We start from the raw sequence: 21,042 nt of genomic DNA, 5'->3' as shown, positions 1-21,042 counted from the left end.
GCACCCCCAAATTTTAGTATTCTTAAAACACAGTCACACTGCTTTCCATAAGATGTAGCGCATTCACGGGATCTCTCCTCTGATGGGAGATGTTAGCGTTTACAAAAGTCTGAACGAAGGGAGCTTTGCCCACAACTGAGGCACCGGTGAGGTTCTTTTTTGAATAAGTCCCCTGGTGCTCAGAGAATCTAATGTTGAGAGGTTCTTCCTGGTTGGAGTTCTCAGGACTTTCTTCCTATAGAGTGGTTGGATGCTCTATAAGTTCTGCTAAGTCTTAGGATTTCCACATCGGTTTTCTAAAGGTTTTTAGTCTTTTTTGTAAAGTAGACCCTTGGAGAGCATTCCCCCCTAAAGTTACAGTGAGTGGATGCAGAGTTTCCAGGTTTTTTTCTGCTTTGAAGAAGCTTCTTTATCTTCTCTCCTGATCTTAAAACCTGAGAGAAAGAAATGCAAGTTGAAAATGTCACCCTGTCCCCAGGGGAAAGAAAGTGAGGGCGAGAAAAGGGGTTTATTAAACCAGTAATGGGATGACAGAAAGTCCTAAGTACATCTCAAAGCTTTTTACATCAATTGAGTCCGAAGTTTTCTTTTCTTTCTCCCCTTGTATGCAGTGAACACTCACCTCATCTTGAAGCCAAATCCTTGTCTCATTTCTTTGAAATTCTGCAGTCCCTTCACCTGTGGCTCTTCTCTGTGCTCCATGGGAAGCCCAGGCCAGGCTTTGGTACTGGATATCCTGACTACAAAAAAGACAGGAAGCCTGAGAGTTTGGCTCACGACTGATTGGGAGGGTGATTTCAGGATGATTTCTAGGGCAGATGGCCTCTCTGTATCCATTTCCTCTTAGGATCATTTCACCTGAAGCCTCTGTCAGCAGTATTTCAATATTAAAACAAAACCAAAACGAGGGAAACTCCTTTTGTGTTCAATTCAAGGCTGTTGTCCTCCAATCTGTGAACAAGGAGTGAATTAGTTCTGTGTTAAAATCAATGCCCTAGGGTGCCTGGGTGGCTCGGTTGGTTAAGTGGCAGACTATTGATTTTGGCTCGGGATGTTATCTCATGATACGTGGGATCGAGCCCTGCGTCTGGCTCTGTGCTGACAGCGCAGGGCCTGCTCGGGATTCTCTCCCTCTGCCCCTCTCCTACTCTCTCTCTCTCTCTCTCAAAATAAATAAATTTTAAAAATTCAGTGTACTAAATTTTTAGTTTTATGTTATCTTTTGAATACTTTGATAAGAGAATTATTGAAGTTAGGACTGAAGTGTGATGTCAGTCTTCCTAAAATTCTGACTGTGTCAAACCTGAGAAACATTTTCTTATTGAGTTTCAGGAGAAGAGAGAAAAAGCGGTAAAAGCAGGAATTTGGGAACTGAGTCCTGGATTCATTTCAGTTCAGAGATTTTCAAATAAAAATCGATATGTGAGATGGGTTGGCTGGTGACTGGCAAATGCCGTCTTTACACGTTTCTTTTAGCTGAAGCCTAGAAGTGGGTTATCTTGAAGTTCACTAAAACAACTCTCTAACCGTGTTTCTGGCAGTCCAGAGACAGCTGGTGAAATCGTGCCCAGCTCAGTTCCCTGCTCTATCCTAGCACTCTTTCCCTCACTGAGAGCCGCCTCTTCTGTGCCCCCTCCTCCCCTCCCCACCTCCCCCCCCCCAACAAAGTTTATTGCTCTGCAATAAAATGTGGGTTGGTAAGTAGTCATTTATGATCCACATGGAGGAGAATGTTTAAATATTAATGTTACCAAACAATATTAGCAAGTTAAGGTTAATCTGAAGAAAAATGTAAATTCTAGAACACTTTACCAAAATATAGGAAGTGGAGCAAAATGCCTTATTTTACACTTCCATGAAGAGAAGCAACACATTTCAGATTAACAAAAAAAGAAAATGCTTTTCAAATGAAATGCCGTTTAAAGTCACCGTTTTGTTTATGATTGGACTGCAAAGCTAAGACTAAGATCAAAGAGTGATTTGGTATACGTAAAAGTGCACCCGTTCCATCGATCACAGAAAGCTGTGGTCTAGTCAAGTGGGACGAAACCAAAGCCAGGGTGAGTGGCAGATAGCAAGCAAAGGCTTAGGGTGGCAGAGGCCTGGAGGCCAGGGCACCCTCGGGCCAGAGGCAGGGCAAGAAGCAGTTCAGACTGCTAAGAGCTGCTTGTCTGTTGGCTCCCTCACCAACAAGCACAGACCGGAAAGTCTTAACACTGTGTGTTTCATCGTTTACCGGTTTGCAGACCACACACAGAGACAGCTGCCCCACTTGAGTGCAAGGGAATCTAGAAGGCCTAGGGAAGGCCTGAAAGCAGCTCCAGAGACAGAATCTAGTGCCCATGAGAGCTAAGGCCAGGATTAGTAGGGGCTCTTTATCTGAGATTCAAATGTGTTTTCTCTGTAATAGTCAGGGAGCCCCCTATCACTGAGGACAAGAAAATAGAAGCAAGTAAAATGGTTACTGGAGGGCATACTTACTTCCCTTAACTTACTTTTCACCGAAGACCTAAACTAGTGGTTCTTAATCTTTTTGGTGGTTTTGAGAACTTGATGGAAGCCATGGATTTTCTTCCTAGAACATACACATATACATGCAGTATTGTATAAAGTAACAGAAACTTCAGAAGATCTCCAAATCCATCAGTGGGACCCTCTAGAACTGTGATGGCCAAAACAGTAGCCACTAGGTGGCACTGAGCAACCCGAGCTGCGTTTCAGCATCCCCGCAAGTTATACTGGACAGTGCTGCTCTATAATTTCATGGACTCTAGGTTAAGAACTCCTGCCCCAAATGACCCCCTGTAGATCTACTGGCCTGTAACCCCAGTCCTAGTAACACACCAGCTATTTTCTATGTTTGAATATAGATAGGCCTCAAAAAACGGAGGAAGAATACTAACAGTAATTTTGAATAACAGTCCATCTTGCATCAAGTCCCCATTAATAACCTAAACCTAGCAGATGATTCATTCTTCCCATCTCCAGGTATGTGTAGTTTCGCAAACATTCTCATGCCCCCACATCCTGCAATAAAAATCCAAGTGGCTTTTCTGTGACATAGGGTGAGACTTCGGGAGTTTACTGTGCATTACTAACATTCACTGAGTTCGTACTAATTGCCAGGTACCGTTCTAAGCATCCTACACGTTAGCTCATTTAATCCTCACCAAATATAAAGTGAAGATAGTCTTATCCCCTCAAAACAGATGAGGGAACTGAAGTTTGGGGGTCAGTGAGATTGAGTAACTTGTCTGAGATGACGTAGTAAATGCCAGCGAAGTGACTTTTAGGTTAGAATCTGTAGTCTCCTGAAATATGTCGAAAACAGGAGAATGGCCTTAGAGGACTCTGAGGTCACGTGTCTCAGCAAGGGTTTCTGAGATGGACCTATACCGGCCTGTGTGCTGAGGCTGCTGAGGTCACATTTGCCACAAAGCGGTGGAGCCCTTTCCCTCTAGTGGAACAAGAAAAAATGGAAATACTCAGGACTCTCTCCACCCAGTCGTCCAAAGCCGGCCTCTCTGTCCCCACTTCACCCTTTTTACTATTATGGCAGCCTCAACTTTAGCGACAGACTAGCTGCGTGACCCTGGACAAGGGTGTTCGCTGACACTCGGTGCCGTTGTTACAGGGGGATGATAACAGTATCTACGTCAAACTAACAGTTTTGAGTGCTGTTAGGGTCCAGCTCTATTAGGCAAGCGCTCGATAAAAGGTTACTGGTTGTCACGATTCACTCCTGCGACACTCTCCGGAGCCCACGGGCCCGATTGTCGCTAGAGGGAAGGGAGGAGCTGAGCCCACTCTCCGGGTTTCCTTCCGTTCCCCGCTCGCAGTGAAGTTCACAACTTTCATCACAAGATCTAGGAGGGAGCTGAATAACGATCCCGCCCTCGCAGGGGTGGACAATAAGCAGCACGTCCCGGGTCCCCAGGAGCTCTCGTGGACGCCCAGCCTCCAGGACCCTGACCGAGCAAGGGATGGCCAAGCGCGCCCAGCCCCAGGGCCCCAGCAGCGCGCCGGAAGCACTGCCGTGGCGCTCCGCTCTCCGTCCCTGCTCCCGGCCCCGGCCTCGGGCGCAGGCGCGGGCCGTGCAACGGACTACATCTCCCGGCAAGCCCCGCAGCGACGCTGACCCGGGCCGGTCTACACGCTTCCCGACCACCCGGCGCCGAGAGGCGGCGGAGAGAGCCCTGGCTTGCGTGCTTCTGAGGCCGCCGGGCCGGAGGGGCTCTCTCGTGCAGCCCAAGTAACCAGAGCGGGCGGGGACTGCCTTTAAATCCGTTATGACCGGGCAGTGATTCTCAAGCTTGCCTGTGGGGGAAGAGCTTGTTAACAATTCGGGTCGTTTGGCCCCACCCGACACTGACGCGCTGGATTTCGCGTGGCTCGGGTTTTCACTTTAGTAAGCTTTCTGGGAATTCTGATCCGGTAGTCAGCCGGTCACGCCCGCCTCGGGCATGTTTTCCTCTAAACTTAGCTGCCCTGCCTCTCCTCTCCAATTGGCCGTCGCTCGCCCCGTCTCCGCAGACAACTCTTCCCCTCTGGTTGGTCGGCGGTGAAGTCTGTGGCGAGACCTGACCCAATGGGCGCTAGAGTTCGCAGATCGTGGCCCGGAAGTTGATCCTGAGCCTGCGCCGTTGGCTGTGGACGCCTAAGCGCGCTGGGACTTCCGGCGTGAAGCCGAGCGCCTAGGCTTGCGTGAGTCGGAGACGAGAGTCAAAGCGCGGTGTTCAGCTCCTGCTGTGGGGTGGTCTTGCCGGTTCCTGGACAGGGGGCCGGCGCGACGGCGCCCGTGATCGGCTGAGGCCAAGGCACCGGAGCCGGCTGCGCCCGGGCTGAGGCTGGGCTCCGCGGGGCCCGGGAAGCCTTCTCGGGCGGGTGCAGCTGGTTTCGGGGCCAAGGTGCTCCGGAGGGGCCTGAGGATGGCGTCGGGCCCGGGCTCCCAAGACCGGGAAGGGCTCCTGATAGTGAAACTGGAGGAGGACTGCGCCTGGAGCCAGGAGCTGCCGCCGCCAGATCCGGGGCCGAGTCCTGAGGCCTCCCACTTACGCTTCAGAAGGTTCCGCTTCCAAGAGGCCGCCGGGCCCCGGGAAGCCCTCAGCCGGCTCCAGGAGCTTTGCCATGAGTGGCTCCGGCCGGAGCTGCGCACAAAGGAGCAAATCCTGGAGCTGCTGGTGCTGGAGCAGTTCCTGACCATCCTGCCCCAGGAGATCCAGAGCAGGGTGCAGGAGCTGCATCCGGAGAGCGGCGAGGAAGCGGTCACCCTTGTGGAGGGCATGCAGAGAGAGCTTGGGAGACTGAGACTTCAGGTGAGAGAGAGAGCTGTCTTCGGTTCGTTTGGCCCCGAGGACTAGGACATCGCGGCCGCCCTGTTCTCCATACCTATGGACTTGGTGCCCTGAGTAGACTTTACACGGGCAAGAGGTCTTTTTATAGTTTAGTTAGGAAGATTCATTCTCCAGGTTTTCCCCGGCAGGACAGAACCAGCAGTGAAGAATGCCCTCTTTCCACATGGAGGCAGGGGGTGTGCATTCGTGTGATTCCCCCCCCCCCCCCGGAGTTAATTCGCAGGGTTCAAATCCTCACCCTGGTCTGTAGCAGTTTTGCGACTTTGGGCAAATTACTTAATTTCTTTAGGCTTCGGATTTGCCACATAGTAAAGTGAGAATGGCAAAACATCTTCCTAGGGTTGTTTTGAGGGTTCCGGGGAGAGTATCATGTAGTTTTGACCCCACTGCTGGCTAATAGTGCTTCATGGCTGTTAGCTGTTGTCAGGCTAAGTTCAGTAGCCCGGTCCCCTCTGCGGAGCCCGGTCGGGTTAACGGTAGATTGAGAAACACGGTTTGGCACTGAGGCTCCGAGGGCACTGGTCCCTGGGGCCGGTCAAGTTGAACTTACCCTGAAGTGAGGAATGGAAGCCTGTAGATACAATGGGGGCAGGGGGAGGAGGCAAGAGGGAGTCAGGTGTGTCAGAGAGCTGTGTGGGGAAGGTGTGCCCCCGGAGCGGACGTCTTCTGCTCCGATGTTCTCCAGCACTCATGGGACCAGAAAAGCGTTAAGTGGAAACCATGCTTCTCTCTTGCTGGACCCAAAGGGATCGCCGGTAGTTCTCCGTTGAAGGCTTGCCCTCAGAATTCTGTACTGATCTCCCTTCCTCTCGGGCCCTGTTATGATGATGAGTGATGTGGGTTGGTTCCCAGGTCACAAACCATAGGCGGGGAACAGAAGTGCTCTTGGAGGAGCCTTTGCCTCTGGAAACAGCACGAGAGTCACCGAGCTTCAAGCTGGAGCCAATGGAGACTGAGCGAAGCCCTGGCCCCAGGCTGCAGGAGCTGCTAGGCCCCAGCCCCAAAAGGGACCCCCAGGCTGTAAAGGAGAGGGGTGAGGAACAGTTACCTGGGCTGGGGGGAGGGAGGAGGGGCTTCCGGGTCGTTCCCTGACACCAGCAGGTGGAGTAGCACCGCCTAGGTGAGGGAATTTCTGACCTCAGGGTTCCCAGGCGTGGAGTCAAAGACCCAAAAATGGTGGTCTGGGTTCTTTGGGGGATGGGAGCGGGGGCGGGGGGATCTTTAAGTAAGCCCCTGTGTATGCAGAACAGAGACATTTCGAGCTTTGAACGATCGAGGGCTTGACTGCTGCAGGCCGGCGGGGAAGTTGCCTGGTGCTCTTTGCCCGCCTCCGCCATTTTGGATATCGCTTTATGACGCCTCCGTTGCCGCCTTTTGCTCATTGTTCGATCCTGAGCGGAGACTGGGTGTTGGGGAACGGATACCGCGTTGTAATAATCCTCGGGCTCCCGAGAATTACAGATGCCTTTCTCATCATGATTTCTGTCACCTTCAGCATTGTCTGCTCCCTGGCTTTCTCTCTTTCCTGCTGAAGGAAACATGGAAGACAAGGAAATGACTGGGCCCCAGGTGATGTGGAAGTTCTCGTTGTCTCCCCCCAGCACCCCTCCCCCCGGTTGTTCTTGTGGGGACAGGGTCTTTTTGGCCTCGTGGAGAGGATCCTTTGTCCCTCACCACGCGCCGCCTCCCCGCCTTCTTTATTTCCTCCACACCCCACTTGTGGGCCTGCACCCTCCTCCCCCATGAAGTGTGTCCTTGGCACCCTGGGTTTTGCCCCTGTAACTCATGACTCTGCTTGAATTGTTCTTGGTGCCTCAAGGGCTAAAGGAGATCTTGTGCTCTTTCAGTTGCCTGAGAGCTTAGAGGACGTGGCTATGTACATCTCCCAGGAGGAGTGGGGGCATCAGGATCCTAGTAAGAGGGCCCTCTCCAGGGACACGGTGCAGGAGAGTTATGAGAATGTGGACTCACTGGGTAAGGACTTTTTTTCCAGGCATGAAGACTCCGCCCTTTCTGACCAGGGGCATGTCCCTTCGCCACTCACTTCCTGGACATAGGTTCTGAGTTTTGCCAGAAGACCTCCCTTTCTCTAAAGCACCCCGGATGAGGATCCGTTAAATATCTGGCGGTTGGCACAGTTGGCAAACTTACGGCCCCCAGCCGCCAGAGCCAAAGGCAGGGACTCTTGAGTTTTAGTGGACTTCCCGGGGCAGAACAAATCAAATCCGCTGACAACCTCTCCCCCCGCCCCCCGTCACACACACTCTCCGTTCAGCCTCCCCCACTCCACCCCCCATCGCACACACTCTCCGTTCTTGATGCCTTGCGATTTTGAGATGCTTATTCTTCTGGTCCCACTCATATTTTCTATGCTTCGTTAGTATTCCTAGGCCCTTCTCCACCTTTCGGGGGGCACTGGCATCAACATTCCAGCTCAGCAGCTATCCCAGCCCTTAAAAATTCAGGAAGGAGGGGGGAGGCCTTTTGGGAATTTGAAAATTTTTATATATATATAAACATATACATATATATATATACACACACACACACGTATATAATGGGATAAATAAGATGTATCTATGTGTTAAACTGTTATGCAGAGATTAAAAAAGATGCCTATGAAATATGACAAACTGACAGTTGGATCTAGGTAGAGCGTGTACAGACACTGTGTAATTCCTTCAACGTTGGATGTATGAAAATTCTTAACATTAAAACGTTGTGGGAAGTCTTTTTTTTTTTTTTGATTCGTTTTAATGCTTTTATTTATTTTTGAGACAGAGAGAGACAGCATGAGCAGGAGAGGGGCAGAGAGAGAGGGAGACACAGAATCCGAAGCAGGCTCCAGGCTCTGAGCTGTCAGCACAGAGCCTGACACGGGGCTCGAACTCACTATCTGTGAGATCATGACCTGAGCTGAAGTCGGACGCTTTACCGACTGAGCCACCCAGACGCCCCGAAAGCTGTAGGAAGTCTTAAATAACAGCGATTCTGTGTACGTTACGATTGTAGCCATACTGACACGTGGTAGAAAAGAGTCACACTTTGTTTTCATACATCTGGTCTTTGTAAAGAGAGGCACAGTTAGCAGTTCACTTGCAGTAACTCTGCATAGGGGTCATCGCTGGGTTTGGTTCCCTTCACTGGGACCTTCTCCAGGCTGTCCATCACCAGGCCATGGTTTGGTGCCCTGAGCTGAGCCTAGCTCTCGGTGCTTCATGGGAAGAGAAGTTGGGGTCACGAGTTCTTGGAACTAAACTGTTTAAAGTCCGAGTTTGTTGGGATTGGTGTGAGGTTTTAGTTTTAGCATCGCACAGGAATGGCGCTTCTAGGCTTTAACCTCCGGGTCATCTCAGAACCCCAGATTTCTTTCTGATGGTCCACCACGTTATATTTTATCCTGGAGTTGTCTTGTGGAATGTAGTTCTAGTTTATATTTATCTGTGAGAGTTGGGGCTCTTTTAAATATTAAACTAATTCCTCAAGAACTGATCACTCTAATCATGTTTGGTTGTTTTAATTACAAAAGTGTACATTCTCACTGCAAAATATCCCAAGTACTACAAAAGCGTAACAAGAAAAAAAAGTCATAGTCCCCCTCCTCCAACTTCTTTCTCTGGAGATAACCACTGTGAACAGTTTAGTGTATTGTCAGACTTACTACTGTCAGACTCCGTGTGCCTTGTGTGGATATGTCCACTAAGCGCAGGGGCCAAGATTATCTTTGTTTCTTCTGCCTGGTAGAGGGAGTGGTGACAGACATCTGTTTCTTTCATTGTGAACAGAGGCTCAGGTTCCCAGTCGGGAGGCCCTAAGTACCCAGGTGGAACAAGGAGGAAAGCCATGGGATCCCAGTGTTCAGACTTGCAAGGAAGGCCTGAGTCCCAGAGGCCCAGCTCCAGGTAAGAAGGAATGGAGGTGAGCAGCCTGCCCAGCTAGACTCCCACTGTTGGGAGGGAAGCCCTCAAGGACTGGGACGGAGGGCTAGCCCGTCACCGCTGCCAGGAAGATGCATTGCTTCCCGTCGCCCCGCTGCCCATTTCCATCCCACGGTGCCCAGTGTAAGGGGGCACTCACTCCTGGGGCCCGCCCCAGTCCCAGCCTTGCTCCAACCCACCCATTTCCACAGGGCAGAAGCCAGAGGCTCAGTTGTAGAGGGAGTCGGGGGCCTGTACAAGCGAGTTCGGGACTGGTCTGAGCTCTGTTCCTTTGCGACGGCCCCACCTTTTATCCTCTCTAGGGTATTTTACCTACATGGGGAAAATGGGAAACTGAGATAGAACCAGCCTTTCTAGATGTCTGCCCTCCAGACGTCTGGACGTCTGGAGGAGCAGATCTGTGGGATTTCCTTTGTCTCGTGTAGGAATAATGTAGGGGTTTGGTTTCTCTCGCTCTGCCAGGAGAAGAGAAGTTTGAGAACCAGGAAGAAAGTGCTCAGTCCCTTTCCCCCGAGAGCGCCCACCCGCAGGCGCTGCTGCCTGGCCAGGCCAGAGGGGAGGTGCCCTGGAGTCCTGAGCAGGGAAGGCCTCGGGACAGGGCAGAAGGGCACTGGGAGCCTCCCCCAGAGGAAGGGATGGAGCCGTCCTTAGTGGGGGCCACAAGTTGCAGAGAACAGGGGCGACCGAAGGAATCGCAGCCGAAGAAGCTCCACTTATGTCCCTTGTGTGGCAAAAATTTCTCTAACAACTCGAACCTAATTAGGCACCAGAGAATACATGCGGCGGAGAGACTGTGTGTGGGTGTGGAGTGTGGCGAAATCTTTGGTGGGAACCCACACTTTCTGTCACTACACAGAGCACACTTGGGAGAGGAGGCGCATAAGTGCCTGGAATGTGGAAAGAGCTTCAGTCAGAATACCCACCTGACTCGCCATCAGCGCACCCACACGGGGGAGAAACCCTACCAATGTAACGTATGCGGAAAAAGCTTCTCTTGCAACTCAAACCTTCACAGGCACCAGAGGACGCACACAGGCGAGAAGCCCTACAAGTGCCCCGAGTGTGGGGAGATCTTTGCTCATAGTTCCAACCTCCTTAGGCACCAAAGGATCCACACGGGGGAGAGACCTTATAAGTGTGCCGAGTGTGGGAAAAGTTTCTCCCGCAGTTCGCACCTCGTCATACATGAAAGAACTCACGAGAAAGAGAGGCTTTACCCCTTCTCGGAGTGTGGGGAAGCAGTGAGTGGCAGCACCCTCTTTCTTAGCAACCATGGAACCCACAAGGCAGAGAAAAAACTCTTCGAATGTTTGACCTGTGGGAAAAGCTTCCGGCAGGGCATGCACCTCACCAGACATCAGAGAACACACACGGGGGAGAAGCCGTATAAGTGTAACCTTTGCGGGGAAAACTTCTCTCATAGATCCAACTTAATCAGGCACCAGAGAATTCACACGGGAGAGAAACCCTATACCTGTCATGAGTGTGGAGACAGTTTTTCTCACAGCTCCAATCGCATTCGTCACCTGAGAACCCATACGGGAGAGAGACCCTATAAATGTTCTGAATGTGGAGAGAGCTTTTCTCGGAGTTCACGCCTTATGAGTCACCAGAGAACTCACACGGGATAGAAACAGCGGCATTTCTTTCTGGCCCAGAGAAGGTGGCCTACTCAGAGGGTCCTGTTAAGAGCTGGTATTCTTTGCCCAGCCGACCAAATCATCTGTTTTTAAGGTAATTACTATAAAGAGGATCAAGGTGGGGGTCACTGTGAGGGAGGTGCAGGGGCAGCAAAGGCTTAGCATAGAACTAGAATGCAATTCTGTCCGAACTCCTGAGGGTGTCAAGTCTTTGAGGTGACCTGCTCCGGACAGAGTCCTCTGTGAAGTCTCATGTCCCAGGGCACACTGACTGCCTTGGTATACTTAGGTTGTGACTTGGGTGCCTTACCGTGTCCATTGTCCGTCCCGGCAACTTTGGGGATCCATGTGATTTTCTGATGCTGCTTCCTCACTTGGAATGTTCAGCAGGGGCATTTGGGCTCCTGAGGCCCTTGGGACAAAAGAAGGGCGGAGTGTTCTGGAAACCAGCTCAAGGCAACAGAAGACTGGTTGGTGAGTTGCGGCTCCCTAAGAGCCCTGGCTGGGAAGCCGTGGGCAGTCCGGGGCCGTCACCACAGCGCCTCTCTGACCGGAGTGCCCTCGCCCAGGCCAGGCATGTAAACGTCACCTCAGGCAAAAAGGAACCAGAGACCTGAGGGAGGTGGTGAGAAGGAGTTCGCAGTTCGGCACAGGTGTCGGCAGAGGAAGCCAGACTGTGGATTAGTTCACCCTTGCAGAGATTAAGACTCAGTCCCCCCTCTGTCCAAGAAAGAAACAGAGCTCTGGAGTCTTCAGAGGGTTCCACGAAAGATGGGTTCCCTGGGAGGCTTTGCAAGTGTGGATCCTGGGGAGATTAGGGATCTTGCTTTTCCTTGTTGAAAATATGTTTGGACGGTAATAAATGTCTTCAGGAAATAAGAAAGTGCGTGACTCTTCTTTGAGGACCTTTTGTCTTGGCCTCCAGTGTTGACTTGTCTCCTGTCTGCTTTGGCTAGAGGACCTGCTTTTTCTGTCTTCCTGGGTTGGTCAAAGAAGGTTCCGATGAGGTTGGCCGAGGACAGATAAGGTAGGGCGTGGCCCTGGCCGGGCTCCAGGTGAGGACCGCTTTGTGGTAACAAAGGGTCACGCCTGGTAGCTGTTTGGGGTCATAAGGGTCTTCTAGAAGGTTTCTTTCCTTTCTGTGGTGGACAGCAGTAAAATTGTCTTTGATTCTTTGTTGGGAGCATTTACTTTCTTGTGATGAAGCTGAAGGAAAATCTGGCTCTTCCGAGCCTGCATATAAGTGAATTAATGCCCATTGATGGAGGGAAGATACAGGGGAGGGCACTTTTTTTTTTTTTTTTAGGGGAAGCATTCTGTTTTAGAACGGGGAATTCTAGGAGTGTGTTGCCATAAGAAAGAGGTAGGATACCAGAAGTAGTCTAGGAGTAGGAAAACCTCTCAGGATTTGGCCCTGGAGGAAGATCGCTAACTGTTTTCTGGGAGAGGAAGATGGAACAATACCTGGCAACTGGCTGCCAAATTTATCGATTTTAAGCGAGGGAAGCAACCCTGCCTACCCCTTTCCCGCACTTCCGTATCAGCCTTGTCTCGGCCCTGCCTCAGCTTAGTGGGAGTTTTTCCTTCGTTTCCTGAGCTGATTTTTAAAAATCTTAGTTTGTTATTTCTCCTCCTTTCTCCACAAGAGGGCAGGGATAATGCAGGGGTTGAGGGGCAGGGGAGAGTATGAAGATTGGAGAGCTTAATTTAGGACCCTTGTAAGAGCAGGACAGGGCTGCTGGGCTGCTGATGGCATGAAATTGGGTGGGTGATGTCAGGTTGATGTTACGAAGCAGTCTCTCTGGTTAAGACTGCAACTGGGGTGCCTGGGTGGCTGAGTCGGTTAAGTGTCCAACACTTTGATTTCGGGGCAGGTCATGATCCCAGAGTCGTGGGTCAGGGAGCCTGCTTAAGATCCTCTCCCTGTCCCTCTGCCGCCCCCCACCCCCCCCACCCGAGACACGTACCCACTGCACACTCTGTCAAAAGAAAAAAGCCGAGGTTGCCATTTACGTGGATTGTCAGTCTCACGAGAATGGAAAGCACCTCTCCCTTTCACCCCTCTCTCCCGTAATATCACCCATGCAGACCTTCCGACGTGGTCCACCTGCTGTTGCGCCTACTGGGAGCACTGAAGCGTCCGGCTAGAGCAGCGAGGGCCCCCAGGAGTTTACTCCTGGCACTAAAAAGATTTTCCAACAGGAAAAGTCCCAAGTCCCAGCCTCCAGGCTAGCTCCCCTTCCAACAAATTCACAAGCAGAGCTGTTGTCTGTTTTAATGAGATGATCTCACAGAATATGGCATGTAAAAACATTGAGCTCCGCATCTGGCACATAGAAAGTGCTCGTCTATTCATGTCACCTGTGGGCAGATAATCCTGGCAAGACTCTTTCTTCTAAGCCCCCTGCCACTACTACCAACGTAAGACCTGCCGGCAGAAATTTCAGGGAGCAGTCTGTTAACTGCGAGGCGGGATTGATGATTTCTTTCCTTGTGGTTGTATCACAGCAGGTCAGAGGTCCTCCGCATAGGCTCCCGTGAGGTCACTGCAAGGGATGGCCAAGTGTGTGCTTTTTATATTCATTTTTTTTTTTAATTTTTTTTTCAACGTTTTTAATTTATTTTTGGGACAGAGAGAGACAGAGCATGAACGGGGGAGGGGCAGAGAGAGAGGGAGACACAGAATCGGAAACAGGCTCCAGGCTCTGAGCCATCAGCCCAGAGCCCGACGCGGGACTCGAACTCACGACCGCGAGATCGTGACCTGGCTGAAGTCGGACGCTTAACCGACTGCGCCACCCAGGCGCCCCTATATTCATATTTTTATGTTGCACACACATATTTTACATTTAGACCCTTACCCACTAGTCCTTGAAAAAGAAACCAGAACAGTCTCCAAACTGGTTCTTAGGATAATGGGAGACTGACACAGGGGCAATAAAGACCCTTGCTCCCTCAGCCCGTATGGGTACAGACTAGACCTGGGAGGTAATGTACTGACCCTGAGCACTAGCCACAGTCCTTGTAGCAAAGGTAGCACAGACCAGCAGAAGGGCTCCTGGGTGGAGGATCAGTACCACATTTAAGCACTGAAAAGGCCTGGCAGAAGCAGGTTAAGAGCAGCAGGCCAGGGGTGCCTGGGTGGTTCGGTCTCTTGATTTCAGCTCAGGTCGTGATCCCAGAGTTGTGGGATCCAGCTCCACGTCAGGCTCTGCTCTGAGCATGGAACCTGCCTAAGATTCTCTCCCCGTCTGCCCTGCTCACGCACACGTGCTCTCTTGCTTGCTCACGCTTTAAAGCAACAACAAAAGCAGCAGGCCACACGTCACTGAGGACAAAGCTTGTAAGGCCAGAGACTGGAAACAGTGAAACCCTAAACATTTTTTTCCCCCAGAAAAACTCCTTGGAAATCACTAAGAATTTTTATTGCAGTAAAGAAATTTATGGGTCTCAATATCATAATCTGAACTTCCAGGTTTTGTACTCCCAGCCCTTTTAAGAAGAGTTTACTATGTGAATCATTACACTGTCAACTGATAGGATTTTGGAAAGTGCAAAATCCCCTCCACTGCTTTAAGACTTCTAATTTTTTTTTTTTTTTTTTAAATTTTTTTTTTTCAACGTTTTTATTTATTTTTGGGACAGAGAGAGACAGAGCATGAACGGGGGAGGGGCAGAGAGAGAGGGAGACACAGAATCGGAAACAGGCTCCAGGCTCTGAGCCATCAGCCCAGAGCCCGACGCGGGGCTCGAACTCCCGGACCGCGAGATCGTGACCTGGCTGAAGTCGGACGCTTAACCGACTGCGCCACCCAGGCGCCCCAAGACTTATAATTTTTGTAAATATTTCACAAGCATTTGAAACAACTAAGGTAAAAAGTTCTTAATGTGTGTTTCAAGAAACAAAGTAGCAAATATATTACTGCTAGTAAACAAATGTCTTTGGGTGTCAGGAGCTCAAAAATATCAAGGTGAATTAAAGCAAAAGTGCATTCATTACAAAAAATATTAGTGCATTTATCCTTTTAGCCTTCGATCTAGCTTGCAAGATTTAAGAATTAGATTTAGATTTTAGATTTAAGAATGGACTCCCATTCTTGAAAGGGAGACTGATAACTTTTTCTGATGTGTAATTTTTACCCAGAGGAGCTGTGTGCTGCCTGATGTATGCAGTTAGGAGACAATGGGAATGGTCGAGGTATATTCAACAATGACAAAATGGTTGATTGAAAAATCCCTCAGACCACCAAGAACTTCGGTCAAATCTTCCAGTTAACATCCTCAATTTAGCTGTCCCAGAAGCTAGAGTCAGAAGTCAAAACTGGTAACACACCGGGATCCAAACCTGCTCCACGTCTGATTTCCCCAGGCAAAAAGGGGAAGGGAAAGAAAATGAAATCCTGGTATGTTTTTGGACACAATGTGGAGTCGTGTTTGCCTCTCCATCCCCACCTGCCCTCAAGGCAGGAAAACGTGCTAGAACCGTCGTGTGAGTCCCTACCTCGAAGGTGAAGCTGCCCTTGAGCTCCCCGCCCCCCCCCCCCCAACCCGCCCCGGCTCTTCTGGGAGGGGGCCAGCTCAAGTTTAGGAAGACTGCCCCGGCCACCGGAACAGCGGTGAAGTGCCTGAGTTTCTCGGAGGAGCTCTAATCCTGAAAACGTTACTTCCAGAGGCAAAGACCTAAGTCCCTTCCTGGGCTTGGGCAAAGCCCAGCCCGTCGCGCCTCGGGGAAGGGACGCGGCGCCCCTAGAACCCCCCGCCGGAGTGGTCCCATCGAGGCCCGCTCCCGCGCGGGGCCGGGAGCGGGCGGGGGTATCCAGTGCCGACCGGGGGGGCGCTCGGCGGCCGCGTCCCGACAGACCTTTCGTCGCCCCGCGCCCAAGCTCTGGGGCCGCTCGGCTCTCGCCCTGGGGCCCGTGACCGCGCCCCGGAGGTAGCGGGCGCGCGCCCCTCTAGCTCGCCGGCAGTCGCTCCGCGGCTGCGCCGGGCCGCGCCTCCGCTCGCGCCCACCCCCTTCGCCCCGGCCGCTCTGGCCCGCCGGCGGACACTCCGCGGCGGCTCCTGGCTGCGCCCTTCCCTCGGGGGCGCTCTCCTCCCGCAGCCCGTCTCCGTCCCGGCCGCCGTGGCCCGCAGGCGGGCGCTCTGCCGCGGCGCCGCTCCCCACCCCCGCTCCCCCGCTGGGTCTCGGCCCCCAGGGCCGGGCCGGGTCCAGTGGCCGCAGGGTTTCTCTCTCCCTCCTCCCCAGCGGACACCCGCGGCGCTACCGCACTCCCGAAACTTCCCCGGTCTCTCAGGTGTGCGTGCGCATCTCAGGTGTGCGGCGGGCGCGGCTCCCGCCGTCCGGCAGCGGGGCGACCGCAGACCTGGGTGGTGTGGCCGCGGGGAGAGGGGAGGTGCCGGCGCCGGGAAGGGCGGGCCTGCCGGCTGCGCCGAGGCGAGGCGTCGTTGCTTAAATGCGGTGGGAAGCCCAAGTAGGGCCTCAAGCCTCGCGGGTTTCAGTTCGCGCGCCCTGGCTAGCGGCTGAGAAAGGATGGGGACAGGGCAAGAAACGAGGGCAGAGAGACTAGAGACGGGTGCAGTTGTCCAGGCAGGGGGTGATGGCAGCCGGGGCCGGGACCCGAACAGCGGAAAGGGACAAGTGGAGTCAAAAGGTAAGCCGTTTAGGCCGCAGAACCGATTTCAGGCGGGCCCAGAAGGAAGTCTAAAATCGTAGGATGACCCCGAAGGGCATTGAAAATCTCTCTGCCCCGGACCTGTCTTTCCTGCTCTTCTCTGCCAGCTGCCCCTAGGGCAATCATCCAGGGACCTTGCAGCTTCCCAGGGACGCACTCACATCGAAGAGCCTGAGCTCATGCTACCCTTTGCCGGGACTGCCCTGCCACCGCCCTCACTAAACTTTATTTATTTTTAAATGTTTACTTATTTTTGAGAGAAAGAGAGACGGCGCGAGTGGGAGGAGGGGCAGAGAGAGAGAGAGGGAGACCCAGAATCTGAAACAGGCTCCAGGCTCGGAGCTGTCAGCACAGAGCCCGACTGGGGGGGGGGGGGGGGGAGGGGGGGGAGGGGAGAGAACTCACTAGCCGCGACATCAGGACCTGAATCGAAATCCGAAGCTTAACCGACTGAGCCACCCAGGCGCCCCTGCCCTCATTAAACTTTACAGCCCAGCTGAGAAGTGACACTTTTGACCCTCTCAGATGCGTCCCCTTTTACCCAAGCACTCACCAAGCCCTCTTCATACTCCTCTTAGCTCTTACACATCGGACGCGGCCGTGCTCCTATTCGGTTTGTTTCTAATTCGGGTCTAAATGCCCAATACCAGGCTCGGTACACAGCATGCAAAGGCAACGTGACGTTTCCAGAGTTAGTGAATACTTTTCAAAAGGGTGTGAACGCCGGTCACTTATTCTGGAAATTTATCACCCACGGGGGAGGGGCGTTTGATGCCATCACTTAAATTTAAAGGAACTAAAAAGCTGTACAGTAAGCTCACCGGACCTTCCCATCAACCTCCTCCACAATCCATTCTACCCCAGGCTTAGAACAAACACTAATGTATTATTAACGCGTACGCCTAAAGTATGTTCAGACAAAAAGATATAAAATTGTATTTACAATGTAATGTGCCAATTTTTTAAACACGTAAAATATACCAAAATGTTAAACTATCATTAGTTGATAGAAGTTGGGTGCTTTTCATCATATATATATATATATATATATATATCTTCTCTAATCAGCTAATTCCACAAGAGGATGGAAACACTAAATAGGTGGTACAGATTTAAGAAAGCAGAGCATGTCGGGGCGCCTGGGTGGCGCAGTCGGTTAAGCCTCCGACTTCAGCCAGGTCACGATCTCGCGGTCCGTGAGTTCGAGCCCCACGTCGGGCTCTGGGCTGATGGCTCAGAGCCTGGAGCCTGTTTCCGATTCTGTGTCTCCCTCTCTCTCCGCCCCTCCCCTGTTCATGCTCTGTCTCTCTCTGTCCCAAAAATAAATAAACGTTGAAAAAAAAAAAGAAATAAAAAAAAAAGAAAGCAGAGCATGTCACACCATTAAACTAAAAACCAAATCTACTTTTATCTTTTTTCCTTTTTTAGTCTTTTTAAAAATAACTAGAAATAGCCTATACCTTCCTTGTTATATGTGCTGACTGAGACAGAATGTAATGCTTTCCCATCCATTCCACCTTAGATAATCTGGGACCACTAAACTCCTTATTATGCAGATCCTTGTCTAAAATAGAAGCAAAAATGGATTAACGAATATTTTTATACTTTAAAGAAACACATTTATTTTTAAACCGTATGTTTTAGAAACAATATATAAATGGGCATTGCTGTGCAAAATGAGGTCAGCTGATCAACACAATGACAATTCACAACAATTCTACATCGTATAACATCATAGAACTACAGAAATCTGTAAACACAAAGCCTAATTACTAGAGGTTGAAGGCATATTGCAGGAATCCTTGATAATGCGAGGTCTAGGTTTCCAAAAGCTACCAATTCTAGAATGGATTCTACTCTGGAACTGCTTTTTTACTATTTCTCGTTGCATCTCTTTCAGTGTGAAATGGAACCTTTGAAACTCAGGTGTGACATCAACAAAGTCAAGTAGGTAGTCCAAACTCTCTCTTACAGCAGATAACTTAAATCCAGAAGTCTGCTCTTTGGCTCCTCTTCCTTTCTGAGGAACTTCCTTTGTAATTTCACTTTTTGCTTTTGGGGGATGACCCTTTTCTTCATCATCCCCATTTAACCATACCCTCTCACCGGCCAGTGTGGCTTCCAACTCCCCACATTTCTCAAGGATTTCTCCATCGTCTCCATCTTCTAAGCCTTGAAATTCATACTCGGGCTCCTTTTTGTAAAGGAGATTTTCCCACGCATTCGCTATGGTGATTTGTTTTACTTCATCCCAACTCTTTGCCCAGTTAAAAACTGCACTTCTTACGTTGTAGATTTTAATCTTGGAAACTCCTTTTTCTCCTCTCTCTTGCTCATCATCACTTTCTTCAAAAATGACAAGACTCTCTTCAAGCTGCTTCCACCTATAAAGCCGTTTGCAGCTCAGGATGACACCTTGATTCATTGGCTGAATCAAGGTTGAAGTGTTAGGGGGAAAGAACACACACTTTATCCGGCCATCCTCACTGGTTAGTGATTCAGTGGAAGGGTGAACTGGAGAGCTGTCTAGAAGTAACAAGGCCCTGACGTCCTCTTCATGGAATCTTAAAACGTTAAGTTGAAAATGCCTGACCTCAGGAACGAAGTTTTGAAAGAACCAGTCTGAGAACGATTCTCTGGTAAACCAGACATCTTTACTAGGTTTATATATCACAGGTAATGTACTCGCGTCCTCTTTCACGCTTTTGGGCAGCTTTGACTTGCCAATAATGATGGACTTTAACTTATGAGTTCCATCCGCATTTGCACATAAAAGAGCGGACAACCGTTCTTTGTTTATTTTCCGTCCAGGCAGGCAGATCTCTTTTCTGCATGCCGGAATGTTTTCTGGCATCGACTTCCAAAAGAGGTCAGTCTCACCCCCACTGTACAGCTGAGCCAAACTCAGTTTCTCCTCTTGCATAAGCGTGTAGAGTTTTTGTCGGAATGGCTCAACGTTTTCAGAAGCTGCATTTAGGACTTGTTCCCCGCATACTTTTCGATTCCCGATTGCGTGCCTGTTTCGAAATCTAAAAAGCCAACCGGTGCTAGCTTTAAAGTCCGTGCGCCCAAAACACTGTGCGAATCTCTCCGCGGCAGCCTGAAGCTCCACACCTCTAACAGGGACGCCAGCTGAGCGTTTCTGTTGGTACCACATGTACACTGCGTCATCCACATCACCGTATTTGGCTCCCGTCGTCCTCTTTCTCTTCTCAGCCCCTACTAATGGCATGTCCTGCTTCAGTACAAAGTCCAAAATCAATTTCTTATTCTTTTTAATGTCGTAAAATGTTGATTTACTGATCCCAAATTCATCCATTACACTTTTTAGAGATCGTCCAGCTTCAATCCTACTGAGGACCTTCATTTTCTCCTCCAAATTCAATGTCGTATACTTCCCTCTTTTATTCATGCTGAATTTGACTTCAAACAACCCAACAGGAGGAAAGAAGGGGAAAAAAAACCCTTACAGCTGGAAAAAATTAAAAGCAAAACACTAGCTCAAAGCCCCCACAGGCACAGACATTTGTACGGAGGGGTGACGGGCTAAAAGGGATAAAGGCTCATGACTGAAGTGCTAGTCTAGAGAGAAGGTCTTATGAACTCAGAAAGCCACCACGGTCAAAGCCCTATCTAGCTGCTGCTCCTGCAACACGTTCTCAGAATGACCGTGATCAGTTCTCAGAACGCCACCCTCCTTTCTTGATAGATACAGCAGCACCAGTCAGGAATAACAGGAATACCGGAATACTCTCCCTGACTCAACACAGGAAGAGACACCAGGAGGAGAGGCGAGCTGAGGCCACAGGGAGAGACCCAGGTGAGATAAGTCTACGTAAAAAGTGGTGGTGCTTGAGAAGGGTGTGGGAAAACCTCAGACGCAAAGACAGAGCAGTCTTGTGTTGCAGAGATGCAGCGTGGCTTCTCCCCTTCCAGGACGACCGATTTTTACCTCACTGCCAGAAAAGAAAGCGGTGCTCATGTTGCTCTGTAAGTAGTGTTCACTGGACGGCAGCAGTCCGTCCGCCCGGATAAAGACTTCAAGCTCCTGAACAGCTGTACAGTATCTTTGGGCGGACAAGAAAGTTAGGAGGTTCCGTCGTCCATGTGAAGAAATCCAACATTTATCACATTCAATATAGCATTCTCAGAGACTGAGTTTTAACTTCCTACGTTCACCAAGGCAATCTGCAAGTACGTAAAAACTGGTGAGTGGCACTTTTCCACTCTCAGAGCTCCTTCCTTGTGTACATCTGGAACACTCACAAGTTTTGTTTTTCAATGGCGCTTCTCCATTTTCAGAATTATCAAGTTTCAGAATCCTGGCGTTGCTTATAGATCAATCCAGAAGTTTTAAAAATATCATAGGTAAAATTTTTTTAAAAGATTCGACCTTTCCTTTCTTTTTCTAGATTTATATTAGGGTGCTTAGTAACAG

General features: G+C 50.5%; 2 protein-coding genes and 1 long non-coding RNA gene across 7 annotated transcripts in view; 2 read left to right on the top strand and 1 right to left on the bottom strand.

Annotated features, from left to right (window-relative positions):
- Positions 1 to 398: 398 nt before the first annotated feature.
- On the bottom strand, positions 399 to 4,498 carry LOC125154200 (uncharacterized). Of its 2 annotated transcripts, none has more exons than XR_007147715.1 (4): positions 4,363 to 4,498; positions 2,496 to 2,575; positions 623 to 740; positions 399 to 434 (listed from the first exon to the last, which is right to left on the bottom strand). It is a non-coding gene; the product is annotated as an uncharacterized LOC125154200 (long non-coding RNA). The 2 variants fall into 2 exon arrangements; XR_007147716.1 differs by lacking the exon at positions 4,363 to 4,498 and adding an exon at positions 3,974 to 4,076.
- A 17-nt stretch (positions 4,499 to 4,515) lies between these two features.
- On the top strand, positions 4,516 to 20,671 carry ZNF263 (zinc finger protein 263). Of its 4 annotated transcripts, none has more exons than XM_047838031.1 (7): positions 4,516 to 5,315; positions 6,207 to 6,387; positions 6,850 to 6,923; positions 7,202 to 7,328; positions 9,140 to 9,256; positions 20,314 to 20,424; positions 20,541 to 20,671. In XM_047838031.1, the coding sequence occupies exons 1-7, from the start codon at positions 4,929 to 4,931 to the stop codon at positions 20,600 to 20,602; spliced, it is 1,059 nt and encodes a 352-aa protein (XP_047693987.1). In that variant the 5' UTR covers positions 4,516 to 4,928; the 3' UTR covers positions 20,603 to 20,671. The 4 variants fall into 4 exon arrangements, with proteins under 4 accessions (XP_047693987.1, XP_047693986.1, XP_047693984.1 ...); XM_047838030.1 differs by having other exon boundaries at positions 20,513 to 20,598; XM_047838028.1 differs by lacking the exons at positions 20,314 to 20,424; positions 20,541 to 20,671 and adding an exon at positions 9,755 to 11,811.
- The window catches only part of LOC125154194 (zinc finger protein 75A), a 21,359-nt gene continuing 17,254 nt past the window's right edge, over positions 16,938 to 21,042 (top strand). The window contains exon 1 of the mRNA XM_047838036.1: positions 16,938 to 16,948. The gene's annotated coding sequence lies outside the window, so the exon portion shown is untranslated. The remainder of the gene's footprint in view (positions 16,949 to 21,042) is intronic.

This window comes from Prionailurus viverrinus, chromosome E3 (genome assembly GCF_022837055.1).
Source record: "Prionailurus viverrinus isolate Anna chromosome E3, UM_Priviv_1.0, whole genome shotgun sequence".
NCBI lineage: Eukaryota > Metazoa > Chordata > Mammalia > Carnivora > Felidae > Prionailurus > Prionailurus viverrinus.
The sequence above is the reverse complement of the archived record's forward strand: the minus strand, read 5'-3'. Positions and strand labels throughout refer to the sequence as shown.

What these genes read in the sequence shown, in the direction of transcription:
- ZNF263 (XM_047838028.1), top strand. Translation starts at nt 4,929, where the DNA reads ATGGCGTCGGGCCCGGGCTCCCAAGACCGGGAAGGGCTCCTGATAGTG. An exon ending in CCAGGCTGTAAAGGAGAGGG is followed by an intron (nt 6,388 to 6,849) that starts GTGAGGAACAGT and finishes TGTCACCTTCAG; the next exon opens with CATTGTCTGCTCCCTGGCTT. An exon ending in TCCCAGAGGCCCAGCTCCAG is followed by an intron (nt 9,257 to 9,754) that starts GTAAGAAGGAAT and finishes TCGCTCTGCCAG; the next exon opens with GAGAAGAGAAGTTTGAGAAC.